This window comes from Heterocephalus glaber, unplaced genomic scaffold, assembly GCF_053883595.1.
Source record: "Heterocephalus glaber isolate CG9 unplaced genomic scaffold, H.glaber_assembly_v1.0 deba00001111, whole genome shotgun sequence".
Taxonomy (NCBI): Eukaryota; Metazoa; Chordata; class Mammalia; order Rodentia; family Bathyergidae; genus Heterocephalus; species Heterocephalus glaber.
This window is the reverse complement of record NW_028258194.1, coordinates 1,598,295-1,621,311: the sequence shown is the minus strand read 5'-3', so window position 1 is coordinate 1,621,311 and position 23,017 is coordinate 1,598,295. Positions and strand designations below refer to the sequence as shown.

General features: G+C 48.7%; 1 protein-coding gene across 9 annotated transcripts in view; it reads right to left on the bottom strand.

The window, feature by feature from the left end:
* LOC147828384 (BMP-binding endothelial regulator protein-like) overlaps positions 1 to 23,017 on the bottom strand; it is a 211,840-nt gene that overhangs the window by 114,846 nt on the left and 73,977 nt on the right. For all 9 annotated transcript variants that reach the window (XM_087210127.1, XM_087210125.1, XM_087210126.1 and 6 more), the window contains 3 exons: positions 12,097 to 12,179; positions 8,498 to 8,588; positions 4,974 to 5,056 (listed from right to left, as the gene is read on the bottom strand). In XM_087210127.1, coding sequence (XP_087066253.1) covers positions 4,974 to 5,056; positions 8,498 to 8,588; positions 12,097 to 12,123 — 201 coding nt within the window. In that variant the 5' untranslated portion in view covers positions 12,124 to 12,179. The remainder of the gene's footprint in view (positions 1 to 4,973; positions 5,057 to 8,497; positions 8,589 to 12,096; positions 12,180 to 23,017) is intronic.

Genomic DNA, 23,017 nt, shown 5'->3' with positions numbered 1-23,017 from the left:
GGGGGAGCAGCGGCAGTGGGGAAAGAATAGAAAATAAATGAGTATTCACACATTCATGAGTGTAGCAATTACTGCAAATTCCCATCATAGACCAAGCACTGTAAATTCAAAGCCATCATTTTACCCTGATGGAGTTAGGTAATATCATCAATTAACTGTATGCTTCCCAAAAGTGAGGAGAGGGGATTTTGCACACAAAGACAGGACAAATGTCCAGGACAGATGTGCCAGTTACTCCATCAGATCATCAGACATTGCACACTTGTGTCAAAATATCACATTGTATCCAGTTATTATGTGTCAATTAAAACTAAAAGTATTTAAAAATCACCATGAACAAAAATATCAGATAGAAATCATTGTAGATGTCTGGGAAATAAAGCACCACGAAAAGGTTTACAACAGGAAGTGAGCGGGTCTCAGGACTGAAGAAGCAATGCTGGGCTCTCCAGGAGCAGGAGGAGTGGGTGCCACCCCCTCAGGACGGGGCTCTGGGGAGGAGGAGAAAGGAGAGAGAAGGGCAAGACCTTGCAGGCGAAGGCCATGCGGGATTAGGCCGGGGTTCCCCAAACTTCATCTGGCAAATGAACCCTTGGGGGCTTTCATAAACCAGACTCCAGTCCACTGGCCTGCAAGGACGGGCACCCCAACTTCAGCCAGGCTCCAGATGGGGCCCAGCTGCAGGTGGGGGCCACACTCGGTCTAGTGAGGAGCGAGGACCCATCCACCGCAGAGATGCAGACAGGGCAGGGGCAGACCAGAGATGCGGACAGGGCTGGGCCATCCCGGGAGGGGCAGGACACCTAGGGGATGCAGGTGAGGAGGGAGGGAAGCCACTCCAAGCACCCTTCCTGGGCTTCATTTGCCCTGGGAAGCAGCGCTTTGCACTGTTTCACGTGCTAGTGAGAGCGAAGGTGTTTATGGGCTCCAGGGCTTCTAGAGCCCATAAAGCATAGCTCCTTCATCACAGGGAGCCCAGTAACAGCCTAGGTTTATTGGCAAAAATCCTTGGAACATAATATGCCTTTGTCAGCAGAAGTAACTGATCTTGGCTGGTTAATCTGGCTGGTTCTACAGACTGAGGACTGGCCGCTCTTTCAGGAGTTTCCTACAGCTCCCTGGGCTGTATCTTCAGTAAGCAATTCCCAAGAATGCTGAGCCCATAGGACCCCTAAAGCAGTTTGGCAAACAGAAAAAAGAACACAATGCCTGGTGTGGTGGTGATAATCCTGGCACTCTGAGAGGCTGAGGCAGGAGGATGGCAAGTTGGAGCCCAGCCTGGGCAACTTAGCAAGCTAGGGAGACCCTGTCTCAAAATGAAAAATAAGAAAGGGCTGGAGATGTAGCTCATTGTGAAGGCCAATGAAAACACACACGCCCACCCACCCACAGACACACACGCACACACCTCACTCTGGCACTTCCTCTTACGATGACAAGCTTGAAGACCGGGTTTACAGAAAGGCGGGGGCCAAATTCCCCTGGACATTGGACTGAACCGTGGCACCGTGACTGCTGTACTGTTAAGTGGCCGAGTTTAGCCCAAAAGAATGAAGCATGCTTCACCTGATGCTGTGTGCTTTTATAAAGTGTCCTTTGCTTCAGATACTGCAGAGCTGTCTGTTTTAAACTAACAGCGCTCCCTCGGCCTGAACTCCTCCGCTAACAAACATCCTCGGACCCCACACAGACAGCTCCATGGAGCAGCGGGAGGAGGCAGAGAAGGAATCCTCTGGGCTTTATTTCTACAGTGTGTAAATGGGAACGATGCGGTTTAACAAGTGATAATAAAGCACTGCGTTTCCTAAGTGGGTCTCGACGACATTCACACTAAACGTGCCAGACACTGCTGCCGGCCTGGGCAGGAGCGGGGCCGTAGGGTGCTTCCCACACTCGGGCTCTGCGTGTCCTCAGCCGCCTGGAATGCTGTGCCCCGCCCCCACTGGGCTCAGGACGGGAAGCGCATGTGAGGCCTTAGTCGCCAGCTGAGCGATCGTCTCAGGAAGACGCAGTGGCCTCTGCGCACAGGCTCTCTGTCACCACCTCCCGAGAACGCAGCTAGACGGGTTTTCACAAATGTGGAGGGTTTTGTAAAGAAGAGGGTGGGATTTAAAAACTGAAGCCACATGGCACTCACAGTGTTTCTTTGAAAGTGGGGGCACCAGAAGAACCAGGGTCCCCATGGGCGGATGAAGGGCAGGAGGGACACTGCCCACACACGGCCACACAGGCAGGAGCAGGCGAGAGACAGCGGAGCCTCGCTGCAGTGATCCCCACGCAGGAACGGCGGCCGGCAGCTCCTTGGTGCCCCTTGGCAGAGCGCCAAGCAGGGAGGAGGCCGGGGCTTCCGCGACCCGGCGCACAGCAGGACGGGCACAGCAAGGCCCGGTCAGCACCCAGAGCACTCCAGAGGCCCGAGGGTGGTGGCACACTCGTGTCAGCGCCCTCCCCCATCGGGTGGGCAGGTCAGAGGCCAGAGGGCTGCCCCGCAGGAAGAAGGCCCGGCCACCCACAGCGACAGCACAGTCAGGGTCTCGGTCCCTGGGGGCAGCAATAACGAAATAGCACAGCCGGCTGATGTAGGAGGAGCAGAAGTTTCCTCCTCACAGCTCTGTGCCGGAGACCCCCGCGGTTAGGTTTTAGTCCCCACCCGCCCAGTATGCGACACTGGCCTGAGGAAAAATCCACTAAGAGACAGAACTAGGAGAAAGCAAGCGGCCCCGGGACGACCAGCGCAGCTGCTGTTCACCTTCCTGCTCCGTGTGGAGATCCCGAAGCCTCATGCTCCGCCTTCTCCCGCGCTGCCCTCGGCCCAGCAGGATGGCCTCCCCACACACACTGCACCCACCAGAGCTCACAGTCTGCGGCTGGACAGCCCTGGCCTGCTTGGCACCTGGTGCTACTCAGCCCGGCCCTGCCTGGAGCCAGATATCCTCAGGCAGGCGTCACCACAGCAGCCCCTGAACCCACGGCCACCGCAGCCGAGATACTGCTATTGAGAGACAGCAAAAAACGTGAAATAGTAAAGACCAAGTTGATTCAATAGCAACCTCCAAAGAGAGCTTTCACCTCAAAGCTCTGTGTTCATGAAAAGAAAGGCTGCTCTGTGCGCTCCCCAGGCCAAGGCTGCACCTCGCTGTGTCCCAGCTGGAACTCTGTCCTCGGCCATTTGCTCTGAGTCTGAAGACCGAAGTCAGGATCACTAAGTGCTGAGCCCGGCAACACGGAGAATGAAAGAATATAGGGATTATGGGAACACGGGAAACTGGCCTCGGCCAGAGGCGAGGTTAGAGACTGCAAGGCCTGGAGAGAACCCAGCAAGCAGGAAAGCTTAGCCAAGTAACAACACTCTTGGAATCTTACTTTGTCATCAGAAAATGAAAACAGGACTTCCAGGGGCCTGAATCCAGCCCCAGATGCATTTCTCTGGGAAGACACCAAGTTTTAAGGCAAATGAAATCTGAAGGCGTCAGCATATTGAGTCTGTGATGCTGAAGCCAAGCCCTGAGCTCATTTCCAGTTCCCAGGACACCTCCGGTGGACGTCAAGGTACAACTATGGGATTTCCCTCCTCACCACCTCTACCTCTCCTTCCCCAGGCGGGGACCAGCTGTCCGCCCTCAGTCCAGCTTTGTCAGAAGGGCAATTCATCCAGGTCCACACTTAGAATCTCCTACCGAAACCACCATTTTTCCTCAGCTCACTCCCAAAAAGACGCAATTACTAAAATAATAATGATTGCATTATCATCAGAAATGTTACAGTGGCCAATATGGAAGAAATAATGTGGAGAAATGGGCAATGATAGCAATCATGCTCATAAAAAGTAACATGAAGTTAACTATCCATGACCTGCATGCAAGTTCACTTGCAGTTACGAATATGCAGTTATGTTCATTTTCAGGAGTAAATTGCTTTGGGTTTTAATAGGCTACCTAAAGACTCCCTATGTTTTATATCGAGAGACAATACACCCCCCTCTCTCTCCTTCCCTCCCTTTCCGCCCATCCTCCATGCAGTCACTGACACCCTCGGCCACAGGTCCTTTTCCTGGACTCCAGGACGGTGAGCCTGAGCTGGCGGAGGTGGGAAAGGCCTGAGACATGACACGCAGAGAAATGGTAGATGCTGTGATTTACGATGATCCCAAATGATTCTGCTTTGGTGAGATTCAGGTGCAAGAGTCTGCATGTATTTCCTTTTGAATATTCTAAGGTGCATACTGAGCCATCAGTGACTTGGAAAATGTGTATTCTTTATTAGAAAAGACAAAACAGAAACAAGTGCACCAGCTCCCTACGGTGAGTAACATGGGCTGCTGCATAAGACCACACCCTCATGACTGTCAGCACCACCGCCGCCGCCCGCACCTGCTCCCCGAATGTACACACACATTAATAAAAGGGTCCCTTTGAAATTGTAATGCAGGCCAGGTCCCTCTCCTTCCTGAGGTCTCTGAGGATGACCTTGGCATGGAAGTTAAACGTCCGATGCCTGGAACGCCAAGTCCGTGGCCCACCCCACTGACCCCCCTCTGCCCTGGGCCCAGCATCTTTGGCGATTTCCTTCTGCCATCCCCACAGAACACCCATCCGCTTCCCATCTGACTGCAGCAAACCCACGGCTGCCTCAGCAGGAAGCTCCTCCGTCCCAAGAAACAAGAATCCGCAGAACCCCCAAGCGAGGCAGTGGAGGGGTGTGGGCCTCACTCCCTCGCCCTTCAGAGCAGCGGTCCTCAGTGACAGACGAGGTCACTCTGCAGGGGACCAGGCAATGCCTGCTGACCCTGCTGGCTGCAGACAGAACTGCGGGTGGAGGCCAGGCTGCTGCTACACATCCTGCAAGACACACTGCGACCCCACCACTCGGGGTGACCCAGCCCGGTGTCAGCAGTATCCAGGCTGGGCCAGCCGCTCGGGGACAGGCAAACAGCCGTGAGCCTGGGGACCCTGAGACACCCACGAGGGACTTACGAGGCAGGAACACCTGGTGCACTTGCTCCCTTCTGGCTGAAACTCCTCTCCCTGTCGGTACTGCACGCCCTGGAACACGCAGCCTGGAAAGCAGAGCGGAGTTCAGCACCAGGCAGGAGCAGGGCCCATGCAACATGACAAGGTCCTCCCAGCCCTGCTCGCATGTCCCCACCTCCACCCCAGCCACCCAGCAGGCTTCTCCTTGGTCAGCAGACAGCACTGGTGCACAGTAAACTGGAGCAAGCAAAGAACAGGATGCTGGCATGGGACCCGAAACCCCAAAGATGCCAGAAAGTCGAGCGGAGCCCGAGTCAGCTGAGGGTGTGGCACAGATGCCCTGCAGGGAGACCCGCCCTGTGCCCCTGGAGTGGTGTCCTGATCACGCTGGCCACTGGTGGGATGCAAACCGCAGAGGGACCAGCAGAGGCTAAGGGAGGCCAAGGAGGGACCAGGCATGGGAGGGAGAGCAGGTGCAGCCCAGGGCTGCTGTCTCTGTCCACACCGTCTCTAACACTCACCTCCCAGCAGCCCCACCCAGCAGGGACACGCCCCTCACTCCACACAGGAGGAAAAGTACTTTACTCTGCTCCCAGGGGGCCAAGCTGGGATTCGAACTCAGTTCCAAGCCGCCCTGTGCACTACAGAGCAGACCTGGTACGAGAGCAAGGAGGTGCCGAGGTGGGGTCCACAGGAGGCCCCGGGCCTGCAGCCCCCAGTCTGGGAGCGAGGGCTCTGGCCCCCAGGCCTGGCCAATGAAAGGAGCAAACCAGGCTGTGTCCCCTCGTGGGAGAGATGCTTGGCCACTGCCCATTCTAAAGCGGTGCCACCAGGGACCCTAACGCTGTGCTGTGTGGGCCACGGAGGCGGTGGTTACCACCAAAGCCACCTTCCCTGGGACTGTCCTCACCTGGCGCTGGGCCAGAGGGTGGGTCTGGTCCAGTGCTGGACAGGGAGCTGCCCACAGCTCTTGTGCTGATGCAGAAGCCCCACGCTCGGAGCAGCCAGCTCCCAGTAAGGAGCGGGCACCGCCCACCTGCCCATCTCCAAGCTGGGCACCATCCTCTGACCAACAGAAAGATGTGCAGACAAGTACTGCAGTCTGAGCCGAGGAGGCAAGGGAAGGTGAATTTCACAGCGGCCGGGGAGAGAGGCCCTTCCCTTGCCCATGCCCAGGCCAGCACCAACCGCCCTCCTGTCCCCAGGGACGGGGACTTGGAAAGCCAGGTCCCCGTGGCTGAGCCTCAGGTGCCGGCCGCCTCTCCAGAGCACTCATCCAGAAAGTGTCTCCAGTCCTTTCCTGTGTTTGCACCTCTGACTCCGCCATTGGGCTGCCAGATGGACTAACCCAGCTGTCTACACTGACAGTGAGGTCAGGGGTTTAAGTGGAAATTCAGTTCAAAGGGTTCCCGTGACGACCCACCATCCCGGAGCAGACGGGGAGGATAGCCCTGAAATCAGTTTCAGGAGGAAACCGACCACAGACTGCGCCTGTGTGTCACGGTCCAGTGCAATGCCACGCCCTGGTCAGTGACAGACGCCCGCCCCCTGGGTCCCAAGGCCTCCCCTGGCTGTCCCCATCCAGGCTTGGTGGAGGGTCCTCCCGAGGCAAAGGGTGATGCATTCTGCAGGCGGCTCCTTCTCACCCTGCCACTCGCACCCCAGACACTGTCCTTGGACTCGAGGAGAAGGGCCAGGCTGGTTCCCGACCCCTAGCTGAGGGCATGGAACCTCCCTGCTGCGGGGGCTGGCACTGGGCCTGGCACACCGGCTCTTACAGATGGGACTCAGGGGGACACTTCCCATGTATGAGTGGGCTGAGAGGGGAGGGGAGCTCGGGGTCCTCGGGACCTGCCTCCCTGGGGGACCTAGGCAGGCACTGGGTGACCAGCACCTGGCCCTTGCTGGACAGTGGTGAGGACTCAGCACACAGCATGTGTGAGCCTGGCGCTTGGGCCTTTCCTTCCTGGGAACTCAACCCACACTCAGAGTGAGAGAAAGCCGCTCCCACAGGAGCACCAGCTGCTGCCATAAATCCACACTGCTGTGTGTGCCGTGCTTCATGGGCAGCCTGGATGCAGGGCTCCCGAGTCCAAGGATGCTGCCCTGGGAGAGGAGCTGGGCTTCAAGGGCTCCTCAGAGCTGTTCCTGCTCCTTGAGGGTCCTATGGCTGTCGGCACACCTAATCCATAGCCAGGAGCTAGGATAATCTCTAAATCTGCATGACAAAGTTTTCTGTTATAGATCTCCAGCTTGGCTGTATGGAAATCAACAGGGAGGCTGGGCCCCACCCGGATTCTGATGAACTCGAGCTGAGATGCAGCCAGGGTTCAAGATGCAGTGTTTCCACTTCCTTAGAAATTCAGGGTACAGCCCAGAGAGCTACTCATCCACTCCACAAAGATCCCACTCACATTCAAGGACATGGTGACCTGAGGCAAAGCATTCAATGCATTCAGCAGGGATGTGCATTGGGCAGACTGTGCGACAGATACAAAGTAACTGGGTCACAGAAAGAATTAGTGTAGTTGTACAGCTTTTGGCTTTCCCATGAGCTCATCAATAATACAAGCTTCACAGAAATCCCAGTGTGAAGAGGAGGCTGAATAAAGACTGCGCAGGGCACGAGGAAGGTCAGAAGTGGTGGAAACTGAGAAGACTGAATTCTGCAGGACTTGGGTCTAGCACAAGGAGGGGCTCACGTCTGCAGAGCAGCCCAGGGCCTCCAGCACTCACAGGAGGCTGAGAACAGCAGGGCCTCAAGAGCACCCTGCAAAGCAAAGAGTAGCAGTTGTACTGCTACCAGTGAGGAGGAGCACTCAGAGAAAAGCCCAAACAGAACACCTGTCCTGGATGATCAGTGGGCTTCAGAGATCAGTCACTATCTCAAAATCCCCAGGCTTATGGGAAAGGGCAAGAGCTGCAGGGCCCTCTGCAAGCCCCTTCGGGAAGGTGGGAGGAAAGATTTGGCCACTGGAGAGGGAAGAGCTCTTCACTGTCAGCCAGGCAGGGGCCTCTCTACAAAAGACAGTGGGCCCAACCTGTAGAACCAGGCTGAAAAGAACACCAGCTAAACCCTAAGCTAGATTCATGCGGGGCACAGATCTTGGTTTTCAGAAAACATCTGCTTACCTCATCATCCTAGCAAGCTCTGGCCAAGGCACCACAATATGAAGCAGTAAAAAGACAATTCTGGAAGCAAGGGGAAGCCACTGTGGGCCTGAGTGTGCAAAGCAGGCCTCGGGGCCCACAGAAGCCACCAGCCAAGACCTCCAGCACACTGCGTGCATGCTGGGCACACCCTTGCCATCCCCTTTGGGAACGGGAGAGGAAAGCTTCCGGCCACGGACAGTGGCGGGCAGAGGAGGAGGAGGAGGAGCACATCCACTAACACTGTCAGGTGCACAGAAGTTGAGTGAGGAAAACCCAGCAAGGGAAGGGAAGGGCATATCCCCGAGGGACACAGACTGCAACGGTCTTGCCCTGTGCCAGGGAGCCTTCCGCCTCCCCCTTGCTGAGACAGTTACCTGGACAGGTGGGGCAGCAGGCTCCCGGGTGCTCTGCTGGGTCTCTGCAGTGAATGACACAGTGCACCTGGGACTCTGTAACAACACCCTCCTGGAAAAGAGAGCACACAGTCAGCCACCTCAGGATGCCTGTGAGGAGCTACAGCTTCGGGAAAGTAACCACGCAGGAGAAGCGCCCAGGCCCAGAAGGTGCGCATGGGGTGGGTGTCACCCACAGGAGCACGGCACAAGCGACCGCTGATCCCGCTGTTCACCCCACCGATGCTTTGGACCTCAGAGGGCAAACCCTGTCACCCCCTCTTTTTCCTGGACTTGCGCTCTCTCTTTGGCCCTGCTTGCTTTCTTTCTTTTAAATCTAGTTTTCGGACTCTTGCGGCCCATTGGTAGCTGGCAGAATCTAGCTGCTCATCCACAGCTGTCCTGCGTTTTCGATGCTGGCTGTATTTTCTATCATTGTTCTCACACTTCAAGTCAGTGGCTCTGGAGCACGGAGACCTGAGGAGCATCCAGAGGTCCCTCTCTCCAGATAAATCCCGACTGCCTTCCAGAAATGACTAGAGCAGCTCGGTGGGATCAGAAACCTCACTTGGTCTTGGCCAGAGCTGAGTCTCCATTTCCCAGCATGGAAGGAGTGGTCCAAGCTCTTTCCCAGTTCACAGTGCAGATGTCAAACACAGACTGCAGGTTTAATCAGGAAATCGAGTGAGTCGTTTGCAAGCTGCAGAGCGGCTACTGATCATGGGACCCCAGCGCCATCCAAACATCCAATTAATTCTAAAATTAACTTCCCAGACTGGTCTCCGAAGAGCGTGCTCTACACTCTCTACCCATTTTGTGATGAATTTATATTCCTGTTTGTGTGGTGTGTTTCATTTTGTTTGGATGGGGCAGACCACAGCTGCAAACAGAGGTGGCAATGAGACAATGAGGTCGTGTCCTTCACTGTGCCTGCTACCGTGTCATCCCAATCCCCAAGGAGGGCCAGACCCTAAATGTCTCCACATCGGGCCCAAAGTCTCTACCACCAGGAGGACTGATGGTGGCCTAGGTCACATTTGGGAGGAAAACCCAAAGTATCGGCAAGAGACAACACTGATAAAGGCCCTGCACTTAGCTCTGTAGCCGCAGAAAGCTAAGGCCCGGGCTCAGAGCCCCTTTGGCATCTGCAGTCCAGAGGGACACTCGGCAGGTTCCCAGCATGAGCTCCTTCTCTGTAATTTTCGGACTGTCCTCTCCCATGAAGAAATTGAAAATGGGAAAGTGCAGGTAAAGTTTTCACTGCCAGAACTCCTTCTGTCGGAGGATACAGAGGTGGAATTAAACGCAGTGGAAAGAGCCGCATCAGGCTTACTGGCACCTGTCCAGCTCTGGTTGTGTCCATGACAGGCAGGTGGCTCCCAGGAGCACTTTTAATGCACCTCTGGCTTGCTGCTTGCAACCCCCATGAGATCACTGTGGTCCCATCTCACCGAGGACGGCAGAGGGGCAGAGAGGTAGGTAAGCAGTTACATGAGCAGCGTGGCCCATGCTTCACTGCCCGCCTGGCGCTCTCTCCTGTTACCGACCCCGTGCCCTCAGAAGAGCTGGAGAGAGGCTGCAGACACATCATTCCTGGAAAGAACAGGAGACTTACCCAGCAGGCGCAGGTGAATGGCCACTTCCTGCGTCCTCTGGAAGAAGGAAGGTGGGCGTGGGAAGGTGCTGGGCAGGCAAAGGTGCAGCTTTCTGTGTCACCTGCACAGAGGTTTGCTCTTCTTACTGAAGAGAACAACCCCTTACTAGCTAGCAGGCAAGGCTCACCGTCGGCAGGAGACACGCCCTTTCTGGGGCCTGATCTGCAGCTCCAGGTTCCTGACTTTTCAGGTAATAATCTGATACTCCTGAGTCAATTCTCTCCTGGTCGGGTGCTAACGACCAAAGATGACAGGCAACAGGAGTCTCCTGTTAACCATGGTGATGGCTTAACGTGTTTTTCAGGCAAGAAAATATTCCCTGTTGCATGGTAGTTTCCATTTAATGTAAGCAACATCTTCATCCAAAGGCAGCAAAAGTGACCCAGTCCAAGCAACTGTGGATGTGCAGGACCTCTGGTTGTTTGTGGGAGTGGGACTCTAGGTCCCAAGGGCATGTGGTCCTCTGGTTTACCAAGCACCAGACCACGGCTCTCAGGTGCCCCTGCTAAAGAGTAGAGATTTCACTGACTGAGAGGCAGGACAAAAGGAGATAATTTATACGATCTGAAGAGAAACCAGGGTAAGCTGGGCACAGCGGCTCATGCCTGTAATTCAGCTACTCGGGAGGATCACAAGTTTGAGGCCAGCTTGGGCAATTTAGAAAGATCCTGTCTTAAAAATTAATAAGGGCTGGTGACATGGCTCGCTGATAGGGGGTAGAACCCTTGCCTACTATATGTGAGGCCCTGTTTTCAACCCCCAATACTGAAAGGAAAAGAGACACAGTAGAGATGGAGGGGTGCAAAGTTTGGAAAGTTTGGGGCTTCTGGTATTAAGTCATTGTTCCTGTTTCTCTGTGCAGGGGGCTGATGGAATTTATACTCTGGAGTAAAGAATTCAACAAACTTTGATTGATTCAGTGAATCTCTTGTTCATATCCATTTTAGCTACTACTTATTCACAAATAACTTAGACTCACAGCATAAATAAGCTGAATATTTAATCCAAATGTTGATATGGAGAATTGGATTCCAATTGAATCCAGTAAAGATCTACCGTAGGCATCTAATGAGAACATGACTACATGTAATACAGATTTCAATACTCTAAACATCAGTGAGCTCGAGATGAGATGGGAGAGAAATACCCATGTCATATTCACCTTCCAGCCTCCTTCCAGTGCACACGCGATGCTGGGAAACTGAAATGAGGTTTGGGATAAAATGATTTAACAGCACCTTCTCTACAGAGAAGGACTTTTAAGTAATGCTAGAAGTGGTGACTGCTATTCTTTTAGACAGGTACTTCTATAGAGATAGGAAAATGAGTCTGAAGCTTGGGTTTGTCCCTCCTCTGTTTCATCATGTCATGTTCTATGCCTGGGGTGCCAGAGCTCTGTGGGATCGCTGCTGTTGTTGGAATCCGGGAGGGTCAGCCACCCTGGGCTCCTTCAATGCTGAACCGGTGGTTCTTAGATTTGTCAGGTGAAATCCATGAGGTTACAGTGTGCTAATTGCTTCAGTTTGATTCAGTTTACAGATGGGCTTCTGCTCAAAATCTTGCTAAATCAAAGAAGGAAAACACATCTGGTCTAACAATACCTCCTTTCTCCTAACAGGAATTTGTGTTTTGCTCAAAGATGATTTCACAGGAACACGTGTATTTTCCCCAAGGACATATGCATCTTCCTGGAGTTTTTCCAGGCACAATTTACAATGGCAGACAGTTCTGCTGTTTCTGGAAACAAGTCCTACACAATATCCACCCTGTGCCTGTCTTGTTATGGTGAACATCACAATAAACTGCAAGGATGCAGCAGGGTTTGCATTTGTTTCTCATTTCTGTTCATCTGCTTGGGTTTCACTCTGGTTGGGCAGAAAGCAGCCACTGCAGAGTCTCTCTGAGGTGCTTCTCACTGGACTTTACCTGGCAGCGGTGCAGGACACAGGGCATGGCTGGGCTCTGCCACTCGAAGGAGCTGTTGTAGGTGTTTCCTTCATAGGTGCAGCCTAGATGTGAAACACAGAGAAGACAGCCAAGAATGAATGTGCTTTCCTTTACCTCTGCAGAAAAAGATGCTACGTCCTCCACACCAAGACTAGCGATCATAGGATCCACCGCCACTGTACACTTGGCCATTCTCCCCAAAACACACCTCAGCTTTTCTGAGGACCTATTTGCCATTAACTTGCATTGATTCTTTGCTATTGAGCCTATTCACCTCATGGGTGACATTTTCCAATGGAAAAACCATAGACTGATGAATGTGTGGGGAGACCCTGGTCAAAGGAGTGTTTGAAGTGAATGAGAAAGAGGAAGGGGCTCTCTGGAGGACAGTTCAGAACTTCTGGCATGGATGAGTTCAGTTTAGAGCAGATCTGCAGCACAACAGTCAGCAGAATTAAAAGCCGGTTATTTTCAGCAAATGTTGGCTTTGGTCCATGTGTCCCACAGCCTCTTAAGCCTGCTGAGCTTGGAGGGGCGCATGCCATGTAACAAATCACTCTACTCCCTCTCTACCCCTCGGCCAAAACTCCTGCAGAAATGTCCTCTTCTGTTTCTTTGTCCTCATATTTTGAGTTATAAATGAACCACTACAGGGTTCCCAGGCTGCGGCTGGGTCCCGGAGGCTCTCCTGAGCACAGGCAGCCACTCTGTGCTTCTCGGACTGAACAAAGTCTTGTCTTCAAGTAATCTTTTTCAACCTGCATGCGGCTGCAGTCACACACTGCGACATGAACTCTTAACCAAAATGTCTAAGATCATGGCTTCATGTACGCTTACAGAAGGGCAAAACGTATCAGAACTAAGTCAATACTATAAAAGGGGGATCTCACAGGAGGCTAAATGAACTCAAAATCACTGAAGATTGAGAGGGAAGTTTAAAGTATGGCAGGAAATAAATGCAGAAATTAAAACAGAGGAATTGACTGCAAATGCTATGCCTGTCCGAGACCCTTGAGGAGCTACTGTCTTTACGAGATAAAACCTTCAAAGTCTTACCAGTCCCAAGAGCAACGACTACGCATTTCACTTTTACTTTCCTCCTACTTACCAAAGTGAACAAATCTGAAATCACCAATGCATGGATTATCACCTGTCAGCGTAACAGGACAAATGTCATACTTGTTCATCAGCAAAAACAGAAGTTAAAGATCAGCGATCCTCAAAAGAGGGGGAAAGCCAGTTAACTTAAGTCCCTGGGAATGAGTCAAAGAAGTAAGGATGTGAAGAACTCAGCCTCAGACTTGATGCAGTCTGTACAAATCACACCCTCCATGCTCTGGCTGCACCTTTTGGGACAATGCACTTGCTGGCCTCAGGAGTCACTGGATCCTAAGGAGTCCACTGGGAGAGATTTATCAGTAGGTGTCTGGAAAGCTTAGTCCAATAATCACGGAAGGAGGAAGTCACAGTAGGAACCATGCAGAGACCAATGAGCTGCCTTGCTGCAGCCACGATGTACTTCCGGCTGGCAAAGCAGCCTCAGTTCATACAGGCTTCTTCTGCCTGAGACATAGGAAACACTCGACTTCCACGGGTTCTTCCAGATACCACTGCAGCACAGACCCTAATGCATGGAGCAGAATCGGCGAGGACTGCGGAAATGTCCAACAGACGCTCTGTTAACGTCAGGGCCATGGTGTGAGCTCCTTAAGAGTGATGAAGAGCTGGAGAGCTCAGAAACCCTCCGATCTCCTGCTCTACCAATTGAATTACTAAAGTGCCCAACTGATTGGAAACCCATTAGGGAAGTGGTTTAACTACATACTTTTAATTTCCTTTGCACAAAGTGTTACACAGGTAAACTGTTGGACCACAGAAACCTTTAGCACACTAGAAATGCAGATGCCATGCAGAAAATGAACAGTCAGTTTTCAGGCAGGAAAACCCATATAAAACAATTTGGGCTAGCATGAACCCTCCCCTACAAACACGCTTACGGGTGGCGTGCCCTGCACATGGCCGACCCCCTGGCACAGCCTGGCCAGGCAGTAAATAGCTTGTTCTAAGAGATGGAGGCAGAGCATCAGCAAACCAAATCCAATTGGGGTTAAGTCCAAGTGAATGTGAGATGACTGCCAAGCCTGCCAGGGGGATTTTCCAAGGAGGTTATGCATCACCATCTGGATTTAAAAGCTTAGAGCAAGGGTGAGATTTGCTGCGAACAGGGCAGTCAGAGATCCTGCGTTTTGCTCAGGAGGAGGAAGTGTGGTACAAAACCCACAGGAGCCAGGAGGAAGTGAGGGCCAGGGGACCCTTCCCGAGCAAGGCCAGGTCACGTGCGAGGCCCCCCCTCCAGGAGCAGCACAGGAGCCTTGGACTCTTCTGGTCTGCATGAGATAAGGTTTGGCAACAAGGGGTCCACAGTCTGGGACTGTGCTTCCTGGAAGCAGGGTCTGCTGCTTCCCGTCAGTGTTGGCAGCCTTGTTCCTCCACCACGATTTACCAGGCGGAGAAAAACTGGGCACATAATGGAGATGCAGCCAAGGTGAGGGATGAGGGCAGCACTGCTTCACTGCCCTGTGCACAGGTCAGTGCCCACCTGAGTCCAGAGAAGGAATTTCCCAAGTGCAGGGTGAGTCAAATGCCCACGCAGGCTCAAAAGCATCTGTGGAAACCTCTTTAGCAAAGGTAACACACCTGTGCTTTCTTCGCCGGACTCACTGGTGTCTGCAGCATCGCTACACCAGGCATCGCAAGAGATCTCATAGGTGGAAAACCCAACGGAATAAGATGGTCAAACAGCTTATTTCACCACTCTCTGTGTTCACATTCTGAGACAAGTGTGTTACACTAATTCGACTGTGTGAGGATGCAGACAGAGAAGCTTATGTGTACTTTGAAAAGAAATGGCCTCTTCTTTTCTGGAAGGTAGATTTCTTTATAATAAATGCTATTTCCTGCCAACTTCATGCTGCTAATAGGGTAAACAAGCAATATCTTGCCCCTTTCTTAATTAAGCCACAGAGGTAAAACATAACATCTCTACTGGCCAGAGTAGAAAGAGGCAGGGAAAATTTTCCATCATATTTGCAGACAGCGCTTCTTAGATTACCTCCAGTGAAAGATCCATTTGTTTTTCCTTTTTCCAACCCAATGCAAATCAATATTTTAAAAAATATAATAAAAATGACTTCCGAAAAATTGCACTTATGTCTACACAGACTGTAAGCTCACCTTTTTCTTAGCATATGCAATAGACATAGAATGTCCTGCTGAGTTACGTTAAAGGTCTCTAATGTTTGCTCTCTGCACTCATGTTGCTACAGACCTGCATCATGGTCCATGGACCACTGAGGACTCACTCCACAGAGCGCATTCTGAATGTCACCAAATTGGAGCATAGGCCACCAGAAAGGGGAATAGCCCAAAGAAACCATAAAAACTACTGAAGCTCTGCTATTTAGAACTAGGGCAAGTTTATAGATACTATAGCTTATTTTCTTCCTTTCCCAGGTGAAAAAATTTACACCGAAAGGCTAACGTGGCTGCTCCAAACTAAAGGGAATTAGGTGTGAGACAAACAGTGGAATCCAGGTTCCACGTGAAACCCACATGTTCACACTCGGGTCTAAACTGGTGTATGATTTTGCCCAGGAATATGGCTAACAATGTCCTTATAAAATTAATGACAGCAGGCCCAGCAATTAAATGCAAATGTACAAGCATGGAGTAGGGGAACGACAGTCAGGTGAAGCAGATGTCCTGTCTCCTTAAGCAGATTTAAATAAACTTCTGCAAGAAAAAGTCCACAAAGAACTTTTGAGAGTCCAGAGCTTCAATGAAGCCATCAGACCTGCAGCAGGAGGAAGAGGTCATTTTTTGGTAAAATCACTATCACAGACTCCAAGCAGACATTCCCAACAGAGGATGATTTTGCCTCCCACCCCTTCCCTGACCCAGGGGACTCCTGACAACCTTAGGAAACATTTCGGTTGTCACAACCAGGAGACAAGGGACGCTGCAGGCATCCGGTGTGTAGAGGCCGGGATGCGACTAAGCAGCCTTGAAGGTGCACTTGAGAGTGAACTTGCCCCAAATGTGGAGGTTGGGATCCCCTGAACTAAGCCACCCTGCAGAGGCCAATAGCTCTCATGCCATCTAAGTTACACAAAAGTGACCTTCCCTAGTGACACTGCTTTTGCACGCATTTGCTCTTTCATGTGAGGATGAGCTCATAGTACTGTTACATGATACGGACTTGTAGAGCAGCTCTGCCCTCTCACCCAGTCTACTCAGTGCATGGCAGTGGCCACAGGAAGGACAGGAATTAATTAGAGCCACAGTTAAGCCACAAATCTCGCTTTTCCTATTAGTTGCAATCTTTTTCGATGGCCACATTATCTCAAGGGAGAGAGGATACCACACATCTTCATCCTTCTGTTGTTAAAGTAAAATCATCGAGGCTATTTAAAGGCACTGACTTTTAACAAGCTTTAGCTGTGACTGGTTTCACCCTTCCAGTCTAAATCAACTCACTTTTCAGGTTACCGTGAGGCTAACAGCAGAGAACTGGATCTTACAGTACCAGCGACTGAACCCCTGCACCTGAAGCCCTCACGGTGCAGCCCCTGCTGTTCGAGTCCTTTCTCTCACTCCTAGGACCCCACTGTGGCCTCTGGGTCACTCTCACAGTGAACCTGCACACCTCTGCACACGTGTCCAAGCCCCTCATCAAGACCACCTGGCTTCCGTAGAAGCCGCTGTGACAACTGAGCTTGATGGTGTCAACTTGACTGACTTTGAAGTCCAGGAGGGAAACTGAGGCAGCACACTTCTGTGTCTGGGTGGGCTGTGGAGGCGTGGCCTTGGGTACTATATACCCCTCACCCCTTCCTCTCTGGCACTGCTCCTTCTCTGCTTCGCTGCCTCCGTGAGCTAAGCATCTTTGCTCCTCCTTATCCTTTTACCAGGATGTTCCTGCCTTGGAAGCAGATGCTCATGGACTGAATCCCCCGAAACTGTGAGCCAAGGTAAACCTTTGTCCCTTTAAGTTGTGGGTATTGGGTACTGTGTCCCAGTGAAGAGAAGCTGACTACCATAGACGTCCACCGTCCCAGTGAAACTTACCCTCGGGGACTCTATGTGCCCTTGAAGACTCAGTTCAAGGTCATGGCCTCTGGGAAGCACTCTGGAAACTCTCATATAGGGTGGCTCCTGAGATCTTTCTCCACACACGATGTGAATTTCCAGCCCCCTTACAGTACTTGTTTGTAACAAGCACTTATTAAATGTTTAATTTCACTGGTACTAAATAGCAAGCACCAATAAACAGCTACTCCTGCAACCACAGTTATCGAACACAGAGAAGATGCCATTCTCTGGAACTCCTGCCTTCTGATGGGCATGCGGGCCCAAGCAATTTCCCCTCCAGAAGAACAAAGCTTTTCTGGAGTAATCAGATAAGTCAACTTTCATTCGAGTGCCTTTTTTCCCAAGTCCATTTGGTCCTCCAAACTACTGGCTTATTCTCACTTTGTGTTTGTATTGTTAAGAAGCATTCCACCACATTTACTTAAATGACACCAAACTTAGGGATTCTGAAGTCAGTCCCCACCATATGGCAAAGGGAAAGAGGGCAGGCCGGTCTGCCATTCTCCCCTGCTGCTCTCTGGCCACCAGATAGGGCCCTCGCCCACCACCTGGGCTGGGTCAATAAACCCCAAACTGCCCCAGCCCGACACAATTTCTTTAAGGAACCAGTTTTTGGACAATGTTCTCTGAAAGCATATGGAAGTACAATCAGGAGGGATGAACATAAAATCCGGTTGGCCATTCATGGGCTTCAGTTGTGTCCTGCGGAGTTCATTTAAAACAAGCTCTTATTACTCTTCAAGTCTGTGCCTACCTTGAATCTTGCAGGTGACTTGGCTTATTTTGGGCCAATGGGAATTTTACAGACAAACCCTCTCCTCAATCCCAGGAGGAAAAAGTCAGACCCTGAACTGAGCTCTTAGGGAGGAGGCTGTGCCCCTCACCACACATTCTCTTCACAGGTTTCGCGCTTTGTTTTCCAATTAGGAATTGAATATGCAATCATAATAATGTATTTGATAATGGAATAAGACACAGGGAGGAAGCTACTTTTCTTATTTTTGATGACTTTATGAATAAAACACCAAACACACACACGTATCAGATGAGTGCAGCAAGTCACTTACCAGTTCTGCTCACTTCTCCTGCACAAAGGGACACAAAATCTCAACACGACCAAATGGTATTTCTGATCTTCGTGTTTATCAGAGACTGAAGTGATAACATTGTGGCTGATAGTCTCATATAGCATTACAGTACATTCAGTGTCTGGCATTGTATTAAGATGATAATAGATTCTATGAACCACAAATAACTTGGGCTTCTTCTATTCAATGAAACACACTTTTGAAATTTTACTGCAATTAATACAATTGAGGAAATGTGCGATGCATTATGAGAGGAAAACACCTGCAGCCCTTTAACAGTGCAACCACACAGCTTTGTTAATCCTTAGATAGTTAATTCTATTATTGTTGAATTCTTTTCTATCATTAATGGAGGTATAGTTGTTGCATGAGTAGATATTTGCTGTACATCAACATCTGGTTTTTCATAGTGTTTATAATGTAATGACAGATTAATTTTCTATGGTTAATGGTGACACATTATTTATTTTTAAGATATGCTATAATACCAAGTTTGACTTGTTCAATATTGCTGTTGCTGATTTACTTCATATTGCTACAGCCGCATAATCATTGCTGTTATTAGGTTTTTTATGTATGCCAATGCCCAGATTACTTTTGCACAGTTCATTCTCAGAGGACTGGGTGTTGGGTCAATTACACTGCATCCTCCTCTCCCAATTAACAAAAGTTGCCAAATCTTGAGAAAGAGGCAAAGGACTAAATTTAGCTATGCCCAGAGTGCACTGATGAAAAGCAGACCAACTAAAGAGAGCTCCATACTGGCAATACTGTCTTTCCACTATAAGAATCCGTAAAGCTAACCACAAAACAAAACAAACAAAAATAAAAACATGAGAAGACAAGGTAGCAAAATACCTCCTACAATTCCCAGCTCCCCCAAAGCTGGTCCAGGGGGCATCCAGTGGGAGGATAGCAAAAGCCATTATTTGAAATGATAAAAGAGAAGGTTAAAAACCAGATCAATAAGGTGCTCCAGGGGCTCACGGAAGATATAACTTAATACAGTGTTACCTCAGTTGTCAAACTCAAGTCAATCCAAATTCACGTTTGAATATGGAGAAGTTCAAGAACTGAGCTTATTTTTCCTATGAGAAATGATAGAAAACCAAATTAAGTTCTGAGGCCCCAAAATTGCATTTATAAGTTCATTTTTCCAGGACTTGAACAACTTTCATAACGATTCCTTCTTTAAGTCTACCATGGTTCTCACTGTTTTCCTCTTCCCTTTACTGCTGGTACCCTAACCTTCTTTGGAGCCATGGTAACGATATTTCACGCAAACTGAGTGCAGAGCAAACACAGTGATGAGTGTTCAACGCAGGAGCAGAAGCGCTACACACTCTCTGGGCAGGTGCGGCACTCAAGCCGAAGCAGCACCTCTTTGTGTCCACTGAGAGACACCTGCGTGTCTCACTCTCAGCCAGTAAGGCTTGCTCAAACTGGATTCTTGGTTTAACTATCAAGCAAAGTTACAAAAGCCAAACAGATTTTTTCAAACTGTGCTGTTTGAGCCGTGGAAAGTTCGAGCTTGGAGCCGTTTGACAACTGAGGGATCATTGTACACACTGAATGTAATAAAACAACTAGGGAGTTTGCAGGAGACACTAATAAAGAGGGAGCTGAACTAAACAAAATGATAAAATAACACGAATGACCAGCTTAGCAGAGAATTAGAGTCCATGAAAAGGTTCCCAATAGAATTCCAGGAGATTAAAAATTATACTGAAAGTATAGGCAGCAGAAAAGACCGATGTAAAGGCAAACTATCAGAACGTGAAGACAGGGATGCTTTCAAAGGCCAACTCCTCAGAGATACCTTAAAAAGAAGACAATAAATAATAGATCCAACAAATGCTAGATGACACAAACAAGTCTGATCTAAGATTAACTGGAATAAGTGAAAAATCACAAGACAGTACAAATGGCACAAAAAACCTATTTACAGAATTAATAGCAGAAAAATTTCCACATATAGGGAAATCAATGCACATACAGATAAGTGAGGCACATAGAACCCAAATATCCAGGTTCAAAAGAGAACCTCTCCACTCACATAAGTCAAAATCCCAGAATTCCAACACAGGGACAGAATCTTAAAAGCTATTAGGGAAACACTACGGATCACTTATAAAAGTAAACCCATCAGAATTACAGCAGACTTCTTACCACAAACCTTAAAGGACAAAAGAGCTTAGAGCCAAGTGTTTCGAGCCCTAAAAGATACCTTTCAACCCAGACTTACACATCCTGTAAAACTTTCTTTCCAAACTGATGAAGATCTAATAGCTTTCTACAACAAAAAGAACATCTCATAAAATTCATGACCACTAAACCAGCACTATAAAAAATTCTCAAGGATATGCTAGAAAGAGAAAATGAAGGCAACAATGCCCAAAAATCAATAGAATGAAGACACCAGGCGGGGTGAGCAGTTAAGCAGAAAGAATAAAAACAAAGAGGAAATCAGCAACAGTAAAATAATGCAATTACAGGAATAAGTCAGTAACTTTCAGTAGTAACTCTCAATGTGAATGATCTCCACCCTCCAATCAAAGCACAGAGATTAACAGAACAGATCAAGACAGAAAACCCAGTGATATGCAGTGAGCAAGAAATTTAATCCAAAAAGAAATCCACAGTTTAAAAATCAAAGGATGGAAAAAAATATTCCATGCAATGGAATTCCGGAAAAAAACCAGGAGTAGCTATCCTAATTTCAGACACAGTGGGTTTCACCCACAACTAAACGGAAGAGGCAAAGTAGGTCACTACTCATTGGCTAAGGGAACAATTCAACAGGAAGAGATAACAATTATAAACATACATGCACCAAAGCCCAGCGTGACTAACTTCGTAAAATAAATACTGAACATTTAAAAAGATCAGATAAACACCAACACAATTATAGTGGGGAACTTTAATACCTCACTGTCACAAATAAACAGGTCAACTAGACAAAAAAGTTAACAAGGTAAGAAACTAAGAAGAGTTTTATCAAACCTTTGAACAAATGGACTTCATAGATATCTACAGAGTATTCCAACCAACAATAGAATATGTATTATTCTCAGCAGTACATGGGACTTTATCTAAAATAGAACATAAGCTACCCTACAAAGCATGCTTAAGTAAATAAAAAAGAATTTAAATTATGCCATGTATATTATCAGAAAGTAGTATGATGAAAATAGAAATTGATGGCAAAAGAAACCACAGAAATTATTCAAACATGAAAATTAAGCAATATCCTCTGAATAACCAATGGGTCACAGAAGAAATCAAAGAAAGAATTAGTTTTTAGAATCAAATGATAATGTCAGTACAACATATTAGAACCTAAAGGACATAATGAAGGTAGTTCTGAGAGGGAAATTTATAGCTGTGACTGCCCACATTAGAAAAACAGAGCAAGACCAAATAAGTAATCTAATCATGCACCTCAAGGTTCTAGAAAAACAAGAAGAATCTAAATCCAAAACTAGTACAAGGAAGGAAATTATAAAGATCAGAGCAGAAATTAATAAAATTGATACTAAAAAAAGCAATACAGAGAATCAATAAATCAAAGAGCTGGTTCTTGGAAAAAATAAACAAAATAGGGCCATGGATTTCGCTCAGTGGTGCTGCTGCCAGCCTCACAAGCACAAGGTCCTGAGTTTGATCCCCGGTACCAAAAAAAATAGACAAATCCATAGCCAATCTTACCAAAAAAGGAAAGAAAAGACTCAAATCAATGCAATTTGAAATGAAAAAGGCAAAATTACATTAGACTCTGCTGAAATTTAGAAGACTACTAGTAACTACTTTGTGAACATGTACTCTAGTAAACTGGAGAAATCAGAAGAAATGAGTAGATTCCTAGATAGATATGAACTACCAAAACTGAACCAAGAAGATATAAAAACCTGGAATAATCTGATACCAGGTAATGAAATTGAAAAAGTAATAAAAAATAAAACAGCTAAGAAAAGCCCAGGCCCTGATGGATTCACTGCCAAATTCTACAAGAACTTTAGGGAATATCCAACACCAATACTCCTCAAACTCTTTAATGAAATTGGAAAAGAAGCAGCATTCCCAAAGTCATTCCTGGAAGCTAGCATTAGCCTGAATCCAAAACCAGAAAAGGACCCAACCAAAAAAAGAGAACTACAGACCAATCTCTTTCATGAACACAGAAGCTAAAATCCTCAACATGATCCTGGCAACAGAATGCAACAAAACATCAAAAAGGTCACACACCATGACCAAATAGGATTTATCCCAGGGGTGCAGGAATGGTTCATCCTATGCAAATCAAGAAATGTAATACACCACATAAATGGAACCAAGGACAAAATTCACGTGACCATCTCAGTACACGCAGAAAAAGCCTTTGACAAAATCAAACATCTATTCATGACAAAATAGAAAATAGGCATTGAAGGACTTTATCTCAATCTCATAAAAGCCATTCATGACTAATCAATGGCCAATAACATGTCACATGAGAAGCCGAAAGCTTTCCCTCTAAAATTGGGAACATGAAAAGGACATCTGCTGTCCCCACTGTTGTTCAATGGAGTTACCAATACATTAGCCAGAGCAATCAGCCAAGAGAAAGAAATAAAAGGGGCATGTACGGGAAAGGAAGTAGTCAAATTATTACTCTTTGCAGA